Source organism: Nesoenas mayeri (assembly GCF_963082525.1).
Source record: "Nesoenas mayeri genome assembly, chromosome: 1".
Taxonomy (NCBI): Eukaryota; Metazoa; Chordata; class Aves; order Columbiformes; family Columbidae; genus Nesoenas; species Nesoenas mayeri.
In genome coordinates this window covers 106949097-106973626 of record NC_137541.1, presented here as the reverse complement: position 1 = coordinate 106973626, position 24530 = coordinate 106949097, and the positions used below count along the sequence as shown (strand labels likewise).

At 42.8% G+C, this 24530-nt stretch overlaps 1 protein-coding gene across 2 annotated transcripts in view; it reads left to right on the top strand.

The window, feature by feature from the left end:
- The window catches only part of PHKA2 (phosphorylase kinase regulatory subunit alpha 2), a gene marked incomplete at its 3' end in the record, with an annotated part of 46601 nt that extends 22274 nt beyond the window's left edge, over positions 1-24327 (top strand). Inside the window, exons 16-32 of one of the 2 annotated variants that reach the window (XM_080363334.1) lie at positions 2419-2563; positions 3056-3134; positions 3993-4156; positions 4808-4981; positions 6141-6229; positions 7352-7485; positions 9000-9156; positions 10600-10679; positions 10928-11006; positions 11132-11261; positions 12928-13029; positions 13665-13783; positions 16712-16759; positions 18636-18803; positions 21371-21424; positions 23432-23632; positions 24154-24327. In XM_080363334.1, coding sequence (XP_080219460.1) covers positions 2419-2563; positions 3056-3134; positions 3993-4156; positions 4808-4981; positions 6141-6229; positions 7352-7485; positions 9000-9156; positions 10600-10679; positions 10928-11006; positions 11132-11261; positions 12928-13029; positions 13665-13783; positions 16712-16759; positions 18636-18803; positions 21371-21424; positions 23432-23632; positions 24154-24327 — 2097 coding nt within the window. The remainder of the gene's footprint in view (positions 1-2418; positions 2564-3055; positions 3135-3992; positions 4157-4807; positions 4982-6140; positions 6230-7351; positions 7486-8999; positions 9157-10599; positions 10680-10927; positions 11007-11131; positions 11262-12927; positions 13030-13664; positions 13784-16711; positions 16760-18635; positions 18804-21370; positions 21425-23431; positions 23633-24153) is intronic. The other variant, XM_080363335.1, reaches the window with a different exon arrangement.
- Between the last annotated feature and the right edge of the window lie 203 nt (positions 24328-24530).

The following is a 24530-nucleotide window of genomic DNA, read 5'->3' as shown; positions in this document are numbered from 1 at the left end:
TCCTGTCCTCTAATGAAAACATTGATTAGGTGTGGGGCAGAGACTGAGCCCATTTAGATACCCTCTCATTCTGAAAAAATGTTTAATAACTACGTTTTGAGAACAATTTTTCAAGCAGTTCTGCCTCCTCAGATGTTTTTTATTTCAGCTCACAAGTGTGAAAATTTGCAAAAGTTGCCAGCCACTTTCTTGTACCCACCATCTAGTTGCTCTCAAAGAAGGAAATTGGACTCGTTTGCTGAGATTGATTTTTCGATATGACTGTTTGGCCCTTTTGCTTGATCATTTTGTAATAACTTGGCAGTCTCAAATTGGATTTGTTTTCCTGTGCTTTCAGGCACTGAAATGGGCTTGACTGCTCTATGTTATCTTGGCTCTTCCTTTTTAAAAGCAGGCAGTGTCTTTGCTTCTCCCTGGATTTCTGGGACCTGTTTTTCCTGAGCTATCAAAACTAAATTGCAAGTGGCTCAGGGATTGCTTTGGCCATTTCCTTAAGTTCTGTGAAGTAATTTATTGGGACTTTGACAGCTTGAATTTACAATACATGCTAACCCCTCCCAAAGGGTTATGTGCTTCCTTAACTTTTGTTATGGCTGCTCTGCTCTGCTCTTCCATAGTTTGTCCCGCTTTTTTCGTTTACAGCTCCTGAAGTAGCTGTAATAGTCCTTGGTTTTGGTTCTTGGCTTCCCTCTGTAGTGGGAAAACGACACTTTACCATTGTACATTTAATGTAACTTTTTTCCACAGTAACTGCCGGCATTTCTGTATTCTGCTTGACTTTGAGATTGTTCCCAAGAGACATACAGTTACTAGTTCCCAGTCCCTTGCGTGCACTTAAGCCTGTTATTTGTTTTGTTGCTATTGTTAGCTTTTTCTTCCACATTTAGAGTGCTTCCGTCTTCCAGATCATAGGTTACTGAAATTCATAATTGGGAAGATGCTGCTTCATGGGTGTGATTGTCTGCTTTTTATTTGTAAGGCTTACTTACAACCTCATAGCCTTTTGTGAGAATGTAACAAGGTGGATGGATGATGGCAGAGCGGTGGATGTGGTCTACCTTGACTTCAGTAAAGCCTTTGACACAGTCTCCCACAGCATCCTCACAGCTAAGTTGAGGAGGTGTGGTCTAGACAATAGAGTAGTGAGGTGGGTTGCAAACTGGCTTAAGGAGGGAAGCCAGAGAGTGGTAGTCAATGGTGCGGAGTCTAGTTGGAGGCCAGTATCTAGTGGAGTGCCTCAGGGGTCAGCACTGGGGCCAGTATTATTCAGTATATTCATTAACGATTTAGACGAGGGAATAGAGTGCACTATCAGCAAGTTTGCTGATGACACCAAGCTGGGAGGAGTGGCTGACATGCCAGAAGGCTGTGCTGCCATCCAGCGAGATCTGGACAGGCTGGAGAGTTGGGCGGGGAATAACCTGATGAAATTTAACAAGGGAAAGTGTAGAGTCCTGCATCTGGGCAGGAACAACCCCAGGTTCCAGTATAGGATGGGGAATGACCTATTAGAGAGCAGTGTAGGGGAAAGGGACCTGAGGGTCCTGGTGGACAACAGGATGACCATGAGCCAGCACTGTGCCCTTGTGGCCAGGAAGGCCAATGGCATCCTGGGGTGTATTAGAAGGGGGTGGTTAGTAGATCGAGAGAGGTCCTCCTTCCCCTCTACTCTGCCCTGGTGAGACCCCATCTGAAATATTGTGTCCAGTTCTGGGCCTCTCAGTTCCAGAAGGACAGGGAACTGCTGGAGAGGGTCCAGCATAGGGCAACAAAGATGATTAAGGGAGTGGAGCACCTCCCTTATGAAGAAAGGCTGAGGGAGCTGTGTCTCTTTAGTTTGGAGAAGAGGAGACTGAGGGGTGACCTTATTAATGTTTATAAATATATAAAGGGTGAGTGCCATGAGGATGGAGCCAGGCTCTTCTCATTGGCAAACAATGATAGGACAAGGGGTAATGCGATCAAGCTGGAACACAAGAGGTTCCACTTAAATTTGAGAAAAAACTTCTTCTCAGTGGGGGTGACAGAGCACTGGAACAGGCTGCCCAGGGAGGTTGTGGAGTCTCTCTGGAGACATTCAAGTGTCTCTCTTCGGAGACATTCAAAACCCACCTGGACATGTTCCTGTGCGACCTCACCTAGGCATTCCTGCTCCAGCAGGGGGATTGGGCTAGATGATCTTTTGAGGTCCCTTCCAATCCCAAATATACTGTGATACTGTGATATTTCTTTCGCAGGCAGCCTACAAGTGTAAGAAACTGGACTCTGCACAAGCATGGATTTCTTTTTCTTTTTTTGCAGTCTGTGTTGTGGTCTAGAATGGCACATATGGCTCTTGTGAATTATTTAGGGGAGTAAACGGAAAAAGTAAGGGCAGTACTGACAACTACTCATATGCCATATTTCTCTGTTCTCTAGTTTACTGACCAGCATCACTTCTATCTGGCTCTAGACAATCAGATGATTGTGGAGATGCTCAAGATAGAGCTGGCTTACCTCACTTCTTGTTGGAGGATGACAGGGAGACCAACCCTGACATTTCCCATCACCCACACAATGCTTGGTAAATTTAATTTTCTCTATTTCAAGCAGAGTAGATTACTGGAGGGGAGTAGGATAGAAATTGGTCTGAGAGAGGCAGGTGGCATGAGTGTTTCAATATCTGAGTTCTAACATCAAAAGCACAGTTTTACTTTCTCAAGTGTACGCTGAATTTGGATGACATGTTAATATTTCATTTCCCTCTTTATATCCTTGCATCTCCCGATCATTTCCATACTATTTCTATCCAAATAAATTTGATAAAAATCACTTTGGACCTTGTCTTGCGTGGGTTCATTTTTGTCTGGAGAAATCCGTTTAGAACTTGTCTCAGGGTTGTTTTTTATTTGCTTGTTTGGATTTTTTTTAATAAGCTAGTATTGATAGCAGTTATGAGTTCTGTTTTAAATACCTCTGATTTACTTCGTAGAAAACACTCAGTAATCCATTTTATTTGAACATGATGATTTAAGAAGTGTTGGTAAGCTTCAGCTCTTCCATTATTCTTTTTTAGTTGATGATGGTACCGACATTCATCCAGCAGTTCTTGCCACCATAAGAAAATTAGAGGATGGTTATTTTGGAGGTGCAAGGTAATGTTATAAACCCCAAATGGTTGTCTCCATGATGTTTTTAGTTAAATTCTATACAAGCCTCAGTTTTCAATTTGTGATGGTGCAGAGACCTTGTAGCAGAACTCTGCAGAGAGAGAAGTTTCAGCTTTAGTTATTTTGTAGCAACCACATGGTAGCTGTACCTCAGATGCAATGGAAAAGATCTGTCTCCCAAAAGGTGTACCATCTCTGGCTGCCATTAGTGGATCAGGAAAAATGAATGTCAGACCTTTGGAGATACAAAAGCTTGGCCTTGGCTGGGTTTCTTCTTTTTAAAAAGTAATTATCTTTCACAGTTATTGGACGTCTTCGAAACACGAATTTCATGTAGTACTTGTAAGCTTATGTGTTGCATTCATCTACATGTAAAAGCAATTTAATATGATGCCACAGTATCTCTCTGTTCCCTTTCTGCTTGCCCTCATTCGATCAGTGTCTTCCTCTGACAGTCAGATGTGTTTTCTGGTTTTTGGCAGTACTGCAGTTCTGTGAGAAGATGCTGCTGTTCATGGGAACTTCTCAGCCTCAGTGTCTCATGCATCATCCTTGGAGCTTAGGTGTTTGTTCAGAGTCTCTCTTCATATAAACATACAGCACCCTGAAAAATTAGGCTTTGAGTTAGGGCTGTAGGTGTTACCATAACAAAGTTATTTATAAGTTCGATTAGTGTTTTGCATTTGTTTTCCTCAGTGTCAGTATCTCCTGCTTTGCAGTTACCAAGGCTGGATTTAAGAGTACGTCTCATAAATTTTGGAGGAGTTTTTGAAAGCTCAGGGAGTATTAATGAGTATCAGAACGGTGGATTCAATGCCCTTTGGCCTGTGTTCCTGTTTGCAGGGTGAAGATAGGTAAGCTCTCAGAATTTCTTACCACCTCTTTTCATACGTATCTGAGCTTCCTGGATCCAGACTGCGACGTAAAACTGTTTGAGAACCCTAATGAAGGCTGTAGTAGTCCTGACAGTGAATATGGAGGCTATCCATCAGATTTCTGTGAAAAAGGTAATGTGTTCTCACTTCAGTTTTTTTTTCTATGTCAAGTTCTATCAAGCAGAGCCTGGGTTTACCTACAATGCAGAGTCTATTTTGTGTGCAGTTGATAGTCATTCAGGTTTCTCATGCGTCAGTGTGGGGACAGGACCTGCATGATGTAATTTGGAGAAGAAATTTGTGCATACTCTTCCTACATTCATAGTATGGCATTGACCAGTAATTGCTGCAGTAAAGCTGGGTCTGAGAGTCAGCAGATGAGGGCAGGTGTGGAAGAGATTAGAGGGTGGAAGAGATTGCGAGAAGTTATAGACAAGAGCTTGTGTGGAAGAGATTTTAGAATCATAGAATCATTTAGGTTGGAAAAGCCCTTTAAGATCATTGAGCCCAACCATGACCTGTGAACTACCAGCAAGATATAAACTCCTTTGCTTCCTTTCGAAGAGAAAAGTAATTTCTTAATGTATCTGTTTTCAAAGTGTCAAAAACAGATTAATTTTTTTTCTTTCTAGTTTGATCAGCTTAAAAATCTCATGCTTATGATATTGCTTTTTTTGTGTGTGCTCTTCTATATAAGCAAGAATAAAGCGGTGTATTTGAAAAAGAAAGCACTGACAAATTATGATTTTACATTTAATAAACCTTTTATGTATGTCATACTAGAAAGCCAGGATGAGCTGGATCAGTATATAAATGATGTCCTGCAGAGTACAGCACTGAAGTCGTACCTACCTCCAACCTCAAAGACTGCGAATCAACCACCTGTGTTCAGTGCAAACCATTCCACAACAGACATACTGTCGATAATGGCCAAGACAAAGGGCTTAGAGGTTCCAGGTATTTCTGCCTATTATTTATTTACTGATAATAATTGAAAATGTGGTTTGGGTGCTACAAGGTATAAGTTCAAGTATTTCAAAATTCTGCCATTTTAAAATAACTAGTGGTACAAATATCTTGTAGTTATCAAGAAATAAGAATGAGTTGGAAGCAGTTACTGCCATGTTCCCACAGTATCTCCTGTCTTGGTGTACACATGGATAAGCTGCTATGAAATGTATCATGTAATCCAAGTTAATGTTATGGAAACTGCTGCAGCTTCTCAGTTGGATAGAATTTTAGAACCTGAGTCAGTTAATTCTTCTTTTTTCTTTGTTTATACAAAGGCAGAGAAAATGTACTTTCTTATTTTAATGAAGTTATGGTGAAATGAAATGTTTCAATGTCAGAAAAGCACAACTGTGTGCATGTACTTTCTAAATTTGTAAGAACAAATGGAGTAGAGAGATGGGACAGTATTCCTAATTATGCTACATTACTAATAGACTGATTTGAGGATTTATACCAAAACAAAAAGCTTTGACTGAATTTGTAATTAAATTCCAACATTTTTTTATATGTAGGTATATAGTACTCAATAGCCTGGTTAAGGGAAGGCTTCCCTTAACTTCAATGTAAATAACTTTCAACCTTTTTTGTCATTCTTTTCTCTCATCTTTCATGTGCCATATCATCCTATCCTCTATTGAATTCAACAAATGACATTAACAAAGCATTAGCTTCCATTTAGCATTATCAATTTAATGACAATATCTTACCAGTTAGACCATTTTCTCCACATACTTCCCACTAAAATGTTTAAAACACTGAGCAGGATCCTTCCAATCCCTAACATTCTGTGATTCTGTGATCGGGTCATTGGGCTGTAGGATTTCTGAGGCATGAACCCTCATAGGAGGTGTCAGTTGAGCCTGTAGCACCTGAGTGTTGACAGGCTGCTCTCAGGAGCTCTTGGAGCAAGCCTTCAAGGAGGTAAGGTTTAGAACGTGACCTTGTCTCCAAGTTCCACAGCACCTCAGGAGCAACACCTCTATATTTGAACTCTTGGAGGTATTTCTGGTGTTTTTACCTAGTATTATTTCTTCACCTATGTGTTTTCAATTTTGATGTTACTTGAAATTGACTCTTTTTTTTTTCTGGTGGCTTTGCTTTCCAGCTGTGTCTATGTCTCTTCCCACTAAAGTTCTGAACACGCACCGGAAGTCTCTGAATCTTGTTGATAATCCTCATTTCTTCGACACAAAGGTAAGCTGTGGGAAGTTCTATGCTGTTTGTGGTTTTAGGGCACAATATTGTGACCTTTCCTGTGCTTCCCAGCCAAATCCTGTGTTATTTCTCATTTTCCTTCACAGACAAGCCATTCTGCCCAAGGTACCAGGTAGCTACTTGCTTGTTTTGGAACTTATTTTTTGGCTGGGTGACGTTTTTTTGGTTAAATAGACATTATCAAGGGGAAAATTTTTAATAATGCATGCAAACCGGAAAATAATATGATAGTTGTTAGGTCATCATCTTCAGTTCTAACTGAACACACAAAGGGAAGGACAGGATGTTCACAGTCTTTAGAGATGTTCTCCAAGAAATGGGATATGCAGTAATGTCTGGGCAGGAGGGGAGTGTGTGAAAGGACAGGCGTCGTTAAGGCACCAGCCAAACCCCACGACAAGGTATGAATGGTGGTTTGCACTGGGCGCTTGTTTTGTCTTGCCTGTGACCAGCTGCTGAGAATGGTTACAGGAGGTTGTATCCAGCCTCCCGAAGGATTCTGCTCTACAGGCTGTGTTTGCAGAAGTGATATTTTAGGACAATATAAATTGCTGAATAGCTAATTAAACAAATCTCTTCATCCAAGAACTCACCACAGTATTGCAACATCTGATTAGTTAACATGTTAGTTTCATAAACTTGGAAGATGTATGATGGCAACATAAAGCAATTCATGAAGCACCACATATATGTAGATTAGAGATGGAACTCAAAAAGCTCTACATTATTTCAACAACAAAAAAAAAAAAGGTAGTATCCTTCTGCTTTTCTCTTTACAAGTAGCAGCAAATGACAGGAAAAGCATGCAAATAGTTCAGTTTCCTTCATTACAAAATATTTGTTTTGTCCAAAAAAAAGCTTTTGTTGTTGACTGAACCAAAACTAGAGACAAGGTTCTATGCTGGATATTATGTTTCCTGGGATTAGTCTCCTTGTCATGTCTGTAGTAGTTTACCAAGAACTATATGATGTGTCTGCATTTCAAGTTCAGAGTTACGGTGCGAGTCTGTTGTATTGTGCAGTGGGAGGTTACAGTTTGAATTTGATCTGCTACTTTTTTCAAGATCATTTATTTGATTTTTCATTCATCTTTGTTTTCAGGACCGTGAAAATGTTTTGCACTTGCCTAAAGATGCTCATGGTGATTTGGACTGCAGGAAACTTGTTGAGCAGCTGAAGGAATGTCCAACGCTCCATGATCAAGCAGATATCTTATATATCTTGCATATAATGAAGTGAGTTGTCTGAGTACAAACTTCAGCATCTTTAAGTATGGTTGCAACTATCTTATTATGCTTGTACAAAAGCTGTCTGCTGTTCAGGGTTGTGTTTTGAGGTGAGAGGTTAAAATATTTAGGCTTTAGCAACCATCTTTGCAGTTAGCTTGATTACATGAATAATTTGGCTGCAAAAAAATGCTTGTGCAGATTTTAGAGTTGATTGGCACACAGTCATGACTACGTACAGGCTCTAAGGCTCACAAATGAAATGCACAAATTCTTTCCATGAATGAGAACTCACTGCACCCATATTAAGTTCACAAAGATTTGGTGTGAATTTTATACACAGAAGGGAGGTGGAGGGAAACTTCATCTTGTCATTTTCTGATTAGAAGCAAAATGTGGTTTTAATGAGTAGTTGCTATTTTTCCTCTATAGTTGCTGTTTTTCCTCTAATCCCTCTACATGTTTAAGTGCACTACCACCTGAAACTCAGTGCTCTTCAAAACATTATTTGAAACAGTCTTAACTGTGTAACCCCAGCTGCTGGCATTAGTAAACAGCTGCTGTTTAAAAAGGTTTGATGGGAATAAAACGCAAATACAAACCAACAAAATCATCGTCTTTATTGCATTTATTGGTCCTTTTTTTTTCTTCCTGTGCAGGAGAATACTGCTGGAACCTGTCAGGAAGTTAGCTTTGGGTGCAAAGACAACCATGTGTTAATCACAGATGGTCTTCCGTACTGCTACGAAGATTGTCTCTTTGTTAAGTCTTTCTCCCATGAGGACCTCTTCTTTGGTCATCTTGATTTCCCAAGCAAAATATTTAGCAGCCTCTCTTAAAGAGCAAAGGAAATCCTGAAAAAAAAAAAATCATTTTGTTGTTTAACTGCATGTAACAATTTTCCATTCTGGACTTGTTTCACTGTAGGAGTCTCTGTTGGGCAGGCAGGTAGACTTCTGTGCCTCCAGCAGGAGTTGCAAGGTCATTCTGTGACCCTTCAAAACTTTAACAAGAGCCACAATGCAGTGTATTTCAAAACCAGGAGAGGAACAGAAATCTCTTTTGCTTTTTCAGTAGCGGCATAAGCAGCGTGAAAGTGTAGTTAATAGCTAAGAAAGAGGCATGGCAAAAAAACTTTTGAGTCCCCTGAGGCATCTGAAAAATGGGTGCAGTCTTCAGCAGTTCTGGAGACATTGCTGAATTCTGCTCTGAAAAAGCACCATGTGGAGTGTTCCTTCAGCAGACTGTCTGCATGCATGCTCAGTTTAATGTCTGGTGGGAAATCATTTAGGTAGTTGCTTTGAAGTCACAGTCTCATGTCTAAGTGAACGCTCAAGTAAATATAAACGTTCCTGGTACCAAGAGGGTTTTGTCCCCATATAACCTGGTGAAGGCCCACGCGTCCCGTGTACTACTTAATTCTGTCGCCAAAATGAGCAATGCGACCAAAATGTTGTGTGGTAAGGTTAAGCAGTGTAGCATTTTATCTGATGACAACTAACCTTCAGTGTCTTTTCCGGCAGAGGCGCTGACTGGGACACAGAGCTGGATGGACAGCGCGGCGTCACTGTTCATTGCCTGCTCAACGAGCTCTACAGAGAGGCAGGCCTCAATCAGGAGTGGGGCTTAATCCGTTATATTTCTGGTATACTCAAAAAGAGAGTGGAAGTCCTGGCTGAGGTATGAAATAGAAATAATAACTGGCTCAGTTTCCTGAGGGGAAACAGGTGAGACTACCAGTTTAGTGGGGCTTGTGCTTGCCCTTCTTCTAGTCTTCACAACACACATAGGGCAGCATCTTTCAGTAAACACTGGTTGCTTTTCTGATCTAAAATCGTATCTTTACCTTTCATCTGTACTGCAAACTGTGTTAATGTTGGCATGGACTGAGAATGTCACACTGTAAGTGATTGTGAAGGCTTCATTTCATCTCTGTTAAACAGAGAAGCTTAATTATGTGCTTTGAAAGTTGTAGTTGTCATTGATAATTGTCTGTTGCTATTGTGAATGCTTTTGGAGCACCAGTATGTCAAGGTGCCAGCCATGATGCAAAAACATGTTCTGCTGATTTCTATCCCACTGGGCAGACAGTCTGCCTTGTGCATGGATGTGGTTGTTCAGAAGCTTTAAAATATTTGGGGCTATTAAATGGTAACAAGAAAGATCCACTGTAAGGGCACAGATTTGATTTTGGACATTACAAAAGTGTTTCAAGTACTATAAAATATTTGTTTAATTTTGTACTTATTCCTGCATATTTCTGAAGAGCTCTTTCTTTAATTTCTGGCCATTTTCAAAGCTTTGACTGTCACATCTATGGTGCCCTATTTTAGTCACAGTTGTATCTGTGGGGAGGAATTTGTGATAATAGCCCTGCATGGTACTTCATTAAGCATATAACATTTTCCATCCTCAAGACATGATGGACAGCAGTACGGACGTGTTCAGAGAAAGCCATGTATGTTAAGTTGAAAAGATACAAAGAATTTGGGAGGAAAAGAGTAGAGGTGAACTGATGTGTTCCACATTGAGGGGGAGAAAATAGACTCTTCAAAATCAGAGGAATTTGATTCAGGCTCCTAAAACAGGTAAACTGAACACCCACTTTTAAAGGAGGTTGACAGAGAACAGTAAACACTGTGGTACTGGGGGGAGCACCTATTTCACAATGTGTCAGGGTGTCTAATTCAGGAATGTGGTGTGGTGTTTGTTTGCTTTAAGAGATAAATTAGTACACAGGACTTTTTTTAGCTAATACTGCCAGGCTTTTCATTGATTAAAACATTCTTTTCTGTCTTAAATAAACAACAAATGTTTATCTTATGATTAAGGATAAAGTCCTTTATTGATGTGCCAGCCCCACGGGAGTCCCTAACCATGATGCTGCTGATTTCACTGCGCAGGGAAGCAGGCTTTCAACCTGGGCAGACTCTTGTAGCCCTGTTGACCTCAGGGCATCTTTGGCAACTAGTTAACAGTATTCTGCTGGATCTACATGTCTGACAATTAACAGAAATGCACTTAAAAATTGCTAAATAAATGCTTCATTTTGGAGAATTAGGAGCCGTATCACTTCCACATGTCTCAAAGCAAGGTCTCTTGTTTTCCGTCCCATTGTGATAGGCATGCACAGACCTTCTGTCGCACCACAAGCAACTTACAGTGGGCCTGCCACCAGAACCCCGTGAGAAAATAATCACCGCGTAAGTTGGAGCTCTGCCTCAGTTACAGAAGCAGCCTGCTCTTCTTCTTCCTGCCAGTACCATTCTGCTGTTGTTACCTCATTTTAAAACTTATTCCTTGCCTTCAGAAGGAATTGCAGCCACCCAGTCAGAATTGTAGGCACCTTTGTGGTGCAAAGATGTTTCTGGGTGACTCGGTTCCAGTGCTTGTTCATGAGATTAACAGCAGCTGCCTGAGTCACTGCTCACTGTGCTTTGCCTTCTTGCAGCCCACTGCCACCTGAGGAGCTGACGGATCTGATTTATGAAGCCAGTGGCCAAGACATCAGTATTGCAGTCCTGACACAGGTAAGCAGCATGTGTAAGAAGGGTTCTTCCAGCTGTGCCCGGTGCAGCACCAGTGTTTGCTCTGTGACTGGGAAGGCCAAGAGGACCTTCTCTGAATGGCTGCCCTTATGGATTTGTCCTTACAGGAAATAATTATGTACTTGGCAATGTACGTCCGGTCACAGCCCAGTCTTTTTGTGGAAATGCTCAGGCTCCGCATTGGTCTGATAATTCAGGTGATGGCCACTGAACTGGCTCGAAGTCTGAAATGCTCAGGTAAGAGCAATTTTATCATAAGGGTACTTATGGCATTTTTTCTGCTTTACCTCAGTGGTTGATTTTTCGTTTATATGTGTTAAATCCTTTTATTAACTTCTTCATGCAGCATTGGCACTTACGAACTTTGAAAATAACTTCTCTTTTCGGCTTAATGAAAGATTCCTGTCGCCTCATCCCCCTGTTATTCAAATGGAAGTGCATATTTAATACTTAAGTCCCTGACTTTCAGTAAATGGTTGAGGTCCAGGTCATCAAATTGCAAATGTGTGTATTTAAAGACCCAATGCTACTAATGCCAATGAGAATTAGGACCCTAGATGTCTTTGGAATAATTAAGCCTTAATTCATAGTTCTGGTAGTTTTGATTCAAATAATTTCTGATCTTCTTCCTTTTATGTGTGAGCCTTCTCCCCTTGAATGTGCTTAGTTGAAAAATATTTGTCGTTTAGGTTTCAGCTAGTGATATGTTATTTTGCCAGGACAACAGTAAAAACAAATCCTTACAGGCCCCCAAGATGTTGCATAAGCCCTACAAACACCCAAGAAGTAAGGAAAAAACAAGTGGTGCAAGGCAAAAATATCTTAAAACTCATTTTGGAAAAGTGAAGCTAGAGAGAAATCATGACTGAAGAGAGATCTGAAAAATCACTGAAGAATTTTACCCCTTGAAAGGAGTCGGAAGTCTAAGAAGGAGTCATCATGAAAAGTAATCAAGTTAATGTGACAAATATATAGCTAAATGCTGTCACTTAGGAGCATGATCTGGGCCATATTTTTGTGGCTCAGCTCTTGTTACCATTTCTAATGCCCTGGCACACCCTGGTGGAGGGAAGAGGGGGTCCCTGGTAGCTGGTCAGATGGAACTCACTTTGGAGGCTGCTGCTCGCTGACTTGAGTGGCCGACTGCCACTGGGGGGTAGCAGGTTTCTCCCTTCGGAGAAGGTGACAAAAGCAGCCAAGTAATTTTGTGGGATAATTCTGTTTCTGTATGAACAGAGTACAGAAAGCCCAGTTTCCCCCAAGCCTGTAGCTGAGTAGCAGAAGCAGCTTTGTTCACAGTGCAAAGCCTGTTCATTCCTGGGGTCCCTCTTGCTATTCCTTAGCTTTAAACGCCAGCTGCTTTATACACTGTCCTCCGCTTTGCTGCTGCCTTGTCCGTGTTCTCTGATGGGAGAGCTGTCTGTGCTCACGTGTGCTCACATGTATGTATGTGCTTTTCCTCTCTCTCACTTAACTAGCACGATCTTTAATCAAATAAAACACAAGCCTTCCATATGCATGCGTTTCTTTAAGGAATAACTCTGGCTCCGTAATTTGGATCTACATGTCATCTGCTGTTGAGAGATGGCTGTAATGCCTTTCCTAGTCATCTTGCTCTACAAAGGAGCAACTGCTTTCTCATCGTCAGCTTCGGTGAGATTTCGCACAAGTTGCAGCATAGTAATCACTAATGCATATGGTGTTATTTCCATGCAGCGTTTGTTGTTTAGTCCTGCAATGTCTTTTCTTTGAAATGTGACTCTACATGTTAATTTTTTTTAAAGGAAGGGTTAGCCACAAACTTCAATGTGTCTGAACTTCATTCATCAACAGTTTACTTAGGAAAACTAGCTATAAAGCCGCCTATAATGAGTTTGTCTTTTTTTTATTTTTTTTTAACTAGGTGAAGAAGCTTCAGAGAGTTTGATGAATCTAAGCCCCTTTGATATGAAAAATCTCCTACACCATATTCTCAGTGGAAAAGAGTTTGGAGTGGAAAGAAGCTGTAAGTTGTCCATTTGGATACTTGTATATGTTAAGGAAGAACTACAAATGTAAAGTTAGATTGTCTTATAAATACGAATCGACTCTTGGCATGTAAAATAGAGGTATAGGTAATCTGTTAATCATGGGTAGCCAGTACATGTGTGTGTCTGCTGTGGAATAAACAAAACAAATATAATGGAAGCTGTCCTACACCGAAATAAGATTGTATCAAGTTTTCAATTACATGAAGGAAAACTTTTGAAATTAAGACATTTTATGTGATCAGAATGTAAACCATAAAAAGGTCACACCTAACCTGCCTTCAGGGACCAGGTCTGTGATGCCCAGATATTCCCAACTGGCACATTGGCTGTCTCCTGGGTTCATTCTTAGGTCCTCACAGACTCATTGCAACTCTTACATCTTTTAAAGCTACAATTGCTCAGTGCCTTGGAAAGTCAGCCCCTGATATCCAAGCATGGATCTAGGCTCCTTACTTGATGCAATCAGGTTTGAACTATTGATATGATTTGAAAGGATGCTGTCACCAAGAGCATTTTACACTTCCAAAGGGATATGTGTTTAACTTCTGGGTACAATTTCATTTGTTTTTCTACCTCTAGAATTGTAAAAATGTCCATTTGCTTCCTTCAGTGCGACCTGTAGATTCCTCTTCATCTAGCCCTGCGATTTCTATTCATGAAATGGGGCATTCTGGAGCAACGAAAACAGAAAGAAGTGGTATTACTAAACTGAAGAGTGAGATGAAGCAGGTAAGGGTTTTCTGACAATGCTCATCAGAAAGTGCAGCTTTTCTGGAACTCTGTTATGTGAGGTTTTATTCTTGGTAAATGATGGAAGTTTCCAAAGATCCTTTGGTTTAAAGCTGATCACTAAATAGAAGGCACTAAGGGGATGTTTCATCCAAAAATATACCTCCTTTTTTGTTCTTGCTTCACATGCTGACTATAGAAGAACTTGAACAAACTAATGCATTCATGGCATCAACTTTAAAACAGCTCTTACATGGTCTTTAGCTAAGGAAAAGTCAGATGTACAAAGTGAAGCTTTCATGCAAACAGTTTTCATTCTTGTACTCTGCCCAAGTTGCTGAAGTGTTCCACATGCCTTTTGGAAAAGATACACTTGGAAAAGAAATCTTGGTTTCTAATCTCCTTGTTTTGTTTCTTCAGGAATGGAGAATGATTGCTGCTAGAATGTGTGTGTATGTATATATACATGTGTATATATATATGTGTATATGTGTAAGTTCAATACTTTAAATTACACAGCAACTGAGTATATGGAGAGATATTACAGAAAACACAACCGAAATATTCTGAATGCATGTGATGAGTGGTTAGATAAATGGGAAGGTAGTGGTCAACTAAATACCTGTATAAGAAAGGTTCTGTATTTTTCAGCCTGGATTATTTAGCCTGGAGAAGGCTCCAGGGGGACCTTATTGCAGCTTTTCAGTATATAAAGGGGATTTACAAAGAAAGATGAAGACATGCTTTTTGCCAAGGCCTGTAGTGAGAGGACAAGGGACAACTGTTTTCAACTGGAAGAGCATAGATTTAGGTTAGACATAAGGGAGAAATTCTTCACCATGAGGGAAGTGAGGCACTGGCACGGGTTGCCCAGAGAGGTGGTAGATGCCTCATCCCTGGAAGCATTCAAGGCCAGGCTCGATGGGGCTATGAGCAACCTGGTCTAGTGGAAGGTGTCCCTGCCCGTGGCATGGTCCTTAAAGGTTCCTTCCAATGCAAACCATTCTATGATTTTATATTAGAACCTGTTTATTAAAGACCCTCTTAACAAGCAAGCTTAACAAGTTTCTGAGGAAGTATGTGATGTTTTCCTTTGACTGAAACATATTTGCTCAATAAGCCTTTAGAAAGGAGTGGCATTTCTGCATGGTCTTAATGTGGATCGTTCGATGGTGACAATAAAGATCAGTTAATGATCCTTCATGGGACACAATAAGGCAAGGAAGCAAAGGCGCCAGTGAAATGTGGAGTCTTGTCTCACGAGACCTGGTCACCACGTTGGAGCTGTGCCGCTGTCTGAGCATGATTGTGGCCAAGCCTTGTGGGACAGCAGTTGCTGTGAAGGTGCTGCCAGCTGCTTCCCAACAGTTCTGAAGCGTTTAGACCCCTCACTACAGGAAAGACACTGAGGTGCTGGAGAGAGTTCAGAGAAGGGCAATGAAGCTGGTGAGGGGCCTTGAGCACAAGTCTGATGAGGAGCAGCTGAGGGAACTGGGGCTGTTCAGCCTGGAGAAAAGGAGGCTGAGGGGAGACCTGATCGCTCTCTGCAACTACCTGAAAGGAGGTTGTAGCATGGAGGGGGTTGGTCTCTTCTCCCAAGTAACAAGTGACAGGACAGGAGGAAATGGCCTCGAGTTGCACCAGGGCAGGTTTAGATTGGATATGAGGAAACATTTCTTCACAGTAAGGTTTGTCAGGCATTGGAACAGGCTGCCCAGGGAAGTGGTGGAGTCACCATCCCTGGAGGTGTTTAAAATGTATTTAGATGAGGTACTTAGGAACATGGTTTAGTGCTAGAGTTAGATTATGGTTGGACTCGATCTTGAGGGTCTCTTCCAACTGTAATGATTCTATGATTTGGGGGTTCAGCCTGAGCAGGGCTTGCAGTCATCTGGTGTGTGTCTGACTTGTGGACCTTTCTAGGAAGGAATAGGGACTAGACACTAGGTGGCAGCACGATTTTGTTTTAAATACAGAGGTCGACCTGAGCTGAAACACTTGGAGGTTTATTGAGGTGGGAAAGGTGTTTCCTGCATTGTTTTTGCATTAGATGGAAACCTGATGTTTCAGCACAGAGGAAGATTTGACTGGTTTTATTTTTGTTCCCCCCATCTTTCCACTCATGCTGCTTCCTGCCGTGTCTCACTGCATTCTCTGAAAAAATTCACTAATTTTATGTCATTTTAGTGGGGGCGAATCAGTTTTGTGTTACAAGGAACACTTCAAGTACTTGTGCTAATATGTCCTTGCACCAGATCTCAGGTGTTGAGTGGGTGTAGCTCTCTCCTTTTCTGCAATTGTTTCTGGAGTCTGAACATCAAGCCTTTGCTTGGGTCTGAACCATTAATACTTAAATAGGCGGTATGGCTTAAGGTAGACAGTTACAGAAAAGTACTGCAAGCCTGAGGTGCTGCATCCACATTTCAGCTAAAATTTTGCCTTGCAGCTCTTTGTTTAGTGCTGCCTACCCAGTTGGCAGCCCTCAGACCTTCTGCAGCAAGATGGCCTACTCCTGCAAAGAGAAGCTGCTTACATTGCAATGAATGGGGAATGGAAGTGGGAAGCTTGGGGTTTTTTTTCCCACCCTTGAGTCACGGGGAAGGTTTTGCATGCGACTTAAAACTGTCGCAGTTTGTGTTGGCCATGCTTGGAGCTCAGTGAATGGTGTGGGCAGCTTGTGGCTCCACAAGCAGGCTTCTGGCACGGTGAGATATGCCTGTTGGTGACACTGGGCATCAGCAGCAGCTGCCCCAACATCAGCTGAGGTGCAGCACTGCAGGAAGCCAGGGCCTGCCATGCTTTTTGCTGGGGTACCTGAGCTTATTCCATGTTTCTTGTCTTCGCACGGATGGGTTACTTAACCTTGTTTGCGTCCTGTTCTGTCATGGCTGTCTGTCTGATGTGTTGGTGTCTGTTTTTGTTTTGTAGTTCTTTCGTGAGGGCCACTCCATGTCCAGCAGCATGTTCGCTTCCATGGTAAAACACCGTCTGCAGCTCTGCACCTGCCCTTCACCCTGTATCTGTGTGTGTGTGCAAGGTCTTAGCTCTAGACGCCTCTTGTGGCTTCTCCCGTGTAAAAACTTGTTTTCAAGCCCTACCTCTTTGTCTTGTTCATCTTCATTGGGAACCAATTCTCATTGGTAATCTTTTAATAGTAGTGGAGTCTCACCTTTAGATCCACTTAGTTCTCCTGAAGCTTAAGCATTTCTAGCAGATAAAACACCACAGCAGATTTAGCTACTTGATGGTGGATTATGTTGCAGGTGTCATCAGTACTTAAAAGTAATATAGTGTTGATAAATGCTGGCAGTTTCTGGACAGGAATGAACCCAGAATAGCTTCAGGTTCTTGAGACAGCGGGTTTATGGGACAGGGTGTCTCCTCACGCAGTCATCTTCATTCAGGGCAAAAACTGTAGCTATTTTAAGCTCTCACTGTTAAGATAATTGTTTAAATATTTTACCAACAGAAACATGAACAATTTAAAGTAAGTCTGAGGCTGCAAATCTGTCATGAAGAGATGGAAGGTTTGCAGCTATGCGTGCACTTTGAAATGGCGATTGTGATTTGTGGTCACAGACTCGCTGTCGATGGCACACCTCCCCCATGTCCTAAATACACAACTGCAGAGTGCCACTGACCCTGTGGCCTGGCTTGACAGCTGCCAGCTTCCTTTTACATCTCTCTTCCCACACACCCGTGCAGAAAGGCAGGGTTCAACTGGGTGTTCGATCCAAATGCACAGAATTGTTCAGTGAGATCTTTGCTTTCCTGAACCACCTGAGTAGCCAGATTAATTATCATGTGCAGATGGATTTCTTTGCTTTGGCACCCACCCTCCCGCTGACCTGACCTCCTGCATCCCCTTCCTCTACCCAACAGGGTGCAGAAGCTTCTGTCTATCTCAGGAACGGCATCCATCACGTCATCCAGGGAACACCACCTATGCCTCACTGACACCAACAAGAGTCAATATGGACTTTGGTTGCATTTGTCAGTCTTTTTGCAGAGCTTGGCTGTGTAGAGTCAGTGAGCCTATCTTTTGCAAATGTACAGCTTTCGTTCTTATTTCTCACCCTACCCAGAACTTTGCTCAGGCAGTTCCTTACTCAGAGATGGTGGGATTTGTGTTGGAGCTGTCAGTGAAGTCCTTTCTGGGATGAAAGTAATAGGTGTGCAAAAAGGAAGGAGGAAACGGAACAGCACTGTCTCAGGGAATGCAAAGAGTAGGCAGACTGCATGTGTGGAAATGGGAACAAGAATTTGGTGGTAGTGCCACAGCTTTGAAGATGATTTGCCGTCTAATTTAGTCTCCAAGTCTGGTAGAGTAAAAAAATAGAGCAATTGTGACAACAAAGGAAACAAGACTCATACTTACAGAGAGGCAAGCATGATGATTACATGGTCCCATGAAGTCAATTTTTAATCTACTTAATTTAGATGTCTTGTCTTACTGGATTCGTGGACCGTTGGGTTCTCTTACAACATGGAGCCCGAAGTTTGAGTCAGACCTATCCTGCAAATCTTGCACACCAGTGGCACTGACCTGTCACCCAACTCATAGTTGTTAAAATTGTCATGCCCTGTGTTGAACCAAGCAGGGAAGTTTATTGGGTTAGGCCTGTTGAACTGCTTGTCTGTTTTGTTGAGAAGTAGTTGAAGTACTGGTCAAGCGAACCTTGTTGTGAATGGAAGAGAAAGGCATCAGTCTTGCTCAGTCATCTTGTATGACATCATGGCCTGTATTTTTTCCCTGGTTCTGAGGTAGCTTTGTAACAGAATGATGTATTCACCAGGAGTAGCACTAAGGGTGGTAGAAAGCAACTAACCAAGGCTTTGATGTTTCTTTCAGAGGGGCAGTACTCCGTCATCTCCCACTAGTACCTCTCCTGCTGGCTCCAGTGGAAACACAAGCTGGGGTGACCGAAAGGGACAGTGGCTGCGCAGAAGGAGGCTTGATGGTGCTATTAACAGAGTTCCTGTTGGCTTTTATGAGAAAGTGTGGAAAATCCTTCAGAAGGTAGGTTGGCAGCTGCGGAGGGCAGGAAGCAAGCAAGCTGTATGGTAACTTGGGGACGTGGAGGTCCGGAGGTGGCATGTTGCTGGGAGGTGAAGTTGCTCTTCAGTTGGAAGGCTGGTAGAAACTGGAGTCATTAGTAGCAGTGTGTCTCTTGGGAAAAAAATAAAAAAAAAAGGCCAGTTCTTCTTAATATTTTTATTAATGTTTTGGACAAGGGAATCGAGTGCACCCTCAGTAAGTCTGCAGACAACACCAAGTTGGGTGGCAATGTTGATCTGCTGGAGGATAGGAAGACTCTACAGAGGGAACTGGACCAGTTGAATCAATGGACTGAGGCCAATTGTATGAGGTTCAACAAGGCCAAGTGCCGGGTCCTGTGCTTGGGTCCTCACAACAAACCCAGGCAGTGCTACAGGGTTGAGGGAAGGTGGCTGCAAAACCTGCCTGGAGGAAAAGGACCTGGGGATGTTGATTGACAGCCGGCTGAACATGAGGCAGCAGTGTGCCCAGGTAGCCAGAAAGGCCAACAGCATCCTGGCTTGTATCAGGAAGAGTATGGCCAGCAGGACTAGAGAAGTGATTGTGCCCCCGTAGTTGGCTCTAGTGATGCCGCATCTGAATCCTCTGTTCAGTTTTGGGTCCCTCACTACAGGAAACACATTGAGGTGCTGGAGAGAGTTCAGAGAAGGGCAATGAAGCTGGTGAGGGGCCTGGAGCACAAGTCTGATGAGGAGCAGCTGAGGAAACTGGGGCTGTTCAGCCTGGAGAAAAGGAGGCTGAGGGGAGACCTGATCACTCTCTGCAACTACCTGAAAGGAGATTGTAGCATGGAGGGGGTTGGTCTCTTCTCCCAAGTAGCCAGTGATAGGACAAGAGGAAATGGCCTCAGGTTGCGCCAAGGGAGGTTTAGATTGGATATTAGGAAAAATTTATTCATGGAAAGGGTTGTCAGGCATTGGAACAGGCTGCCCAGGGAAGTGGTGGAGTCACCATCCTTGGAGGTGTTTGAAAGACATATCAATGAGGCTCTTCAGGACGTGGTTTAGTAGTGGACTTGGCAGTGCGAGGTTAGTGATTGGACTGAATGATCTTAAAGGTCTTTTCTAACCAAAATAATCCCATGATTCTATGGTTAACACAAGTTCATGCATTTGTTTGAAAGAGTATTTTGCTCTGAAACTGCCGGTGTTGAATTTTGTCTGAATGGTTCTGTTCCATCACTGTCTATTTTGCCTCACCCACAGCCTAATGCAAGTTGTGGTCAGTGCTGCTGAGGAGCACTGAGATGTGGTGCAGTTCGTGTGCTCCAGGTCAGAAAGGCTGTGAGGAATTAAGTAGGAAACTGCACTGACTCTTCCAAAATGTCTTGAGATCTGTTGCTAGCTCTTCTGAGCTGTATTGCATTCTGAACATTTTGTTGTTCGGTTTTGCTTTGTTTTTTTTTAAAGTGAAAACTAAGTCTGTGGCGGCACCTTGGGGATCAGGGGTCTGGAAATGTGTTGAAGCAGCTCTCCAGGAAGGAGGACAGGGGAATTATGAATTTTTACTAATTTCAAAATGATTATGCACCTGTTCTTCTGCTTTGCTGGATGGAAGCCAGCACACAGCACCTTGCAGCACTGAGCTGTTCATGCCTGCACAGTTGGGAAAAATGTGCATCAGGTTGAGGTTGATTGTCCTTCTAAAATCACTTAGTGTTGACGTCGGCCAAGATGAGTCACATACGACCTCGTGGCTATTTACTAACAGGACCTTTCAATAGAGTGAGCGTCACTTCTGTCCTCACCTAACGTCATAGCTGGGACTATTAGAATGGTTTTCTGGCTATTAAAATCAATTGTGCTTATCTAAGTTGTCTTTAATATTTCATTCTTAAACTCTCTTTGGACTATTCATAAAAAAGGTCACTCTCCTTCTTTGTGTGTTTTTGTATCTTGGGTACCCAGAAGTGTCATTCCTTCCCTGTCTTTTCACCATTTAGGTTTTGTCACTCTTTTCTTGTATACCACTTGATATTTCTAACACCACCTCTCCCCCACTGTTGGTGGCCCATGTCCAGGCACCACAACATGTTGACATCCTTGAGTTGTGGTGCCCTGGATCTGAAACACTTAAGTCAATGTTGTTTTAGCGAAAATGAAAACTGAATGTTCTCACTTTTGTAGTCTGTTGTCACGCTTTTGCATTTTCTTTTATTTCTACATCCTTTCCTACAGAATGTTCTCATTGATTTGTTTTCCTCCTTTGTGTGCCTCTTGCTGTAGTGGCTTTCTAAGCACTTTCCTTCCTATCAGTAGGTGAGCTGGAGCCCAGGACACTCTCCGAGTGTCGTGTCAGGCTATTCTAACATTTGCCAGGTTATGTAATAACTTCTTCAGCAAAGGTGACATGATATTTTTAATAGGTTTTACTGTCATTGTTTGGGTTATTTACGGATTTTTGTATTTGGTGGTTTTGTTTGTTTGTTTTTAACTGAGGATTGCTACGCACTGACTGGTAACAGAGAACACTCAGATTCGCTTGGAAGAACTGAATTTCTGTTCATTGTCTAAATGTTGTTGTTTCAGTGCCATGGTCTGTCCATTGACGGGTATGTCCTTCCTTCTTCAACCACCAGAGAGGTACAGTAAAATGCCAACGGTTTCATAGCCCCATGACTGAATGTTTGGTTTGACAGTGTAAGACGTAGCGGGGCTGCTGTTACAGATCATCGGTTTTAAGAAGGTTAGAAGATCTGGACCTTCCCTCCAGCACTTCTGCCAGTGTCCCCAGGGCTGTGTGGATGAGTGCCTGCCAGACAGGCCTGGGAGCAGCTTTCTGCAGGTTTTCCCTTTACTGAGGCCGCCCTCCGCACGCCTGCACTGACCCCATGGGCAGCGTTTGGCAGAGGGTGCCTGATGGCCGCCCCTGGGGCAGGGGGAGGTGACCGCGCAGCCACATTGGAATGAAGCAGACACATTGCTTGCCGCTTTTTTTTTTTTTAATATGCTGCTGAATATGAGCTGAATGTGCTGAACATGAGCCAGCAGTGTGCCCTGGTGGCCAAAAAAGCCAACAGCATCCTGGCTTGTGTCAGGAAGAGTGTGGCCAGCAGGAGTAGGGAAGTGATTGTGCCCCTGTACTCAGCCCTGGAGAGGCTGCACCTTGAATCCTGTGTTCAGTTTTGGGCCCCTCACTACAGGAAAGACATTGAGGTGCTGGAGAGAGTTCAGAGAAGGGCAGCGAAGCTGGTGAGGGGTCTGGAGCACAAGTCTGATGAGGAGCAGCTGAGGGAACTGGGGCTGTTTAGCCTGGAGAAAAGGAGGCTGAGGGGAGACCTGATCGCTCTCTGCAACTACCTGAAAGGAGGTTGTAGCATGGAGGGGGTTGGTCTCTTCTCTCAGGTAACAAGTGACAGGAAATGGCCTCAAGTTGTGCCAGGGGAGGTTTAGATTGGATGTGAGGAAAAATTTCTTCACAGAAAGGGTTGTCAAGCATTATAACAGGCTGCCCAGGGAAGTGGTGCAGTCACCATCCCTGGAGGTTTTTAAAAGGTGTTTAGACGAGGTTCTTAGGGACGTGGTTAGTGCTAGACTTAGGTTATGGTTGGACTCGATCTTGATGGTCTCTTCCAACCAAAACGATTCTATGATTCTACCAGCAGCCAGTGTATTTTGGCATCTCAGTCTCAAAAGTAAATACCAATTAAGGATGATTGTTTCTAACCAAAGCTTTGATTTTAAATCCATAACCTTTCCTTTGTTTTTTTTTTTCCCCTTAGTTGGATTTCTGCTCTGTCTTTAGGTGCACTGTCAGGTTTCGAATTCATATCTATAAAACAAACTCTTGTGAACAGTAATCCATCAGCACAAGAGAGGTGCTTGTGTGCCTGAGGCTGTTTTCCTGTCTGATTCCCTCAGATTTGTCTCTGGGTTCCTTCTCTTTTGAGGGACGGTGGTAACAGCTGAAGAGAGGAGCTGGAATTTTCTGCCAAATTTAAACCTTTTTTTCAGAATGAGGAGCTTTATTTATTCCTATTGTGTAGATAAATAGGCTTATATTTTTAGCCTGTCAGACCTAGACAGTATCTAATTTTGCTGTTTAAAGGAATCAAATGAAATAAGCACAAACCTCCTAAGGCAGCAGCCTTTCTTTCATGTAGCACCCGCAGAGCTATGCCGGTGCAAATTAGGCTGCTCTACAAACAATATGGCTATATCTCTGTGTGGAACAGCATTCCCTCTAAGGATGTGGTTATTTTTAAGACTCGACAGCAATTTTGGCTTTGCAACTAACCTGCGATGCCAGAAAGATACTCACAAGGCAGAGCGCGCAAGACTGCGGCACGAGGAGCGAAGAGTTAATTTGCCAGCCCGGCACCAGCAGTCCTGTGTGCAGCTAAACCGTGTGTGTGACGGGTTGCAGGGCTGGAGCAGCCTTCTGCAAGTTGCGTAACTGTTTGCAGGATCAGGGCCTAGCAACACAAAAAGTTTCTGGAAGTGCTAAAGCCGCGCAAACATTTTGTTCGCTTCAGTCAGTCTCCCCCCACGTGCAGAGAGGAGCATATGCTTAAGTACTTGCAGAATGCGGGGAGCTAGTCTTTTGGATTCGTCAGTTTTTTTCTTTCCATTTCCACTCCGACTTGCCAGATGACCCCGTGCGAAATCAAGTTTGCTGTGCACGTGGAGTCAGTGCTGAACCACGTACCCCAGCCCGAGTACAGGCAGCTCTTGGTGGAAGCGATTCTCGTTCTCACCTTCCTCTCTGACATCGAGGTGAACAGCATCGGGGGCATCATCCACGTGGATCGGATCGTGCACATGGCCAACGACCTGTTTCTGCAGGAGCTGGTGAGTTCAAAGGGCAGCGGTGGGAAGCCTCCGTGTTTGAAAATTGTCCCCTGCTCCTTTTTTAGTGCGTGCAATGAGCTCGATCTTGTCCTTGTTCTTTCCGCTACAAAGACAGACCAAATTGCTTAAGTGTCTTCTGGAAATATATTTGGAAAACTAATTTAAGAATTGTGCAAGATTTAAAAGGAATAAAATTGTAGCAGCTAACAAGCTCTGAACTAAGTGGGTAGATTGAAGTGAAGTTTTGCTTTACCAAGGAATTACAATTACCAGTATTTGAGTAATTCTACCCACCTCCCCCAAAGGACAAAAATCTGTGAAGTTATATGTTCCTCATTTACTTACACTGATCCAAGTAAGTCGTTTGGGTCCTATAATAATCCTGATTAAGGTTTTCATGAGGGAAGGGAGAATTGCTTTCAGTATTCAGCACAAATGCAAAATCATTATGTGGTGGGTTTTTTCCAATAAATAAGCATTCACGCCTGACTTTCCCTACTTCTTTGCTTGTGTCTTTTCAGAAATCATTTGGAGCTACTGGTAGCATCTTGGAGAAAGATGTAGCTACAGGAATTTGCCACTTTTTTTATGACAGTGCTCCCAGTGGGGCTTATGGCACCATGACATACCTAACAAAAGCCATAATTATTTATTTACATGATTTCCTGCCTAGCACAGGCTGTGCGATGCAATAAGCGATGCCTTGTGCGGGAGGGAAGGCTCAGAAGCCCTTTCTACCCATTTCCCTGCCATGAACCACTTGTTTAGTTGCTGCATGTGTTTGTGCCGTACACTACCTCAGCCTGTTACACTAGTTGTTATGTTACGTGCACGCCTACCTGTGGGGGGCCAGGAATTTGGCCTGGTTTTAAGAGCGTGCACAAGAAATAACGAATAA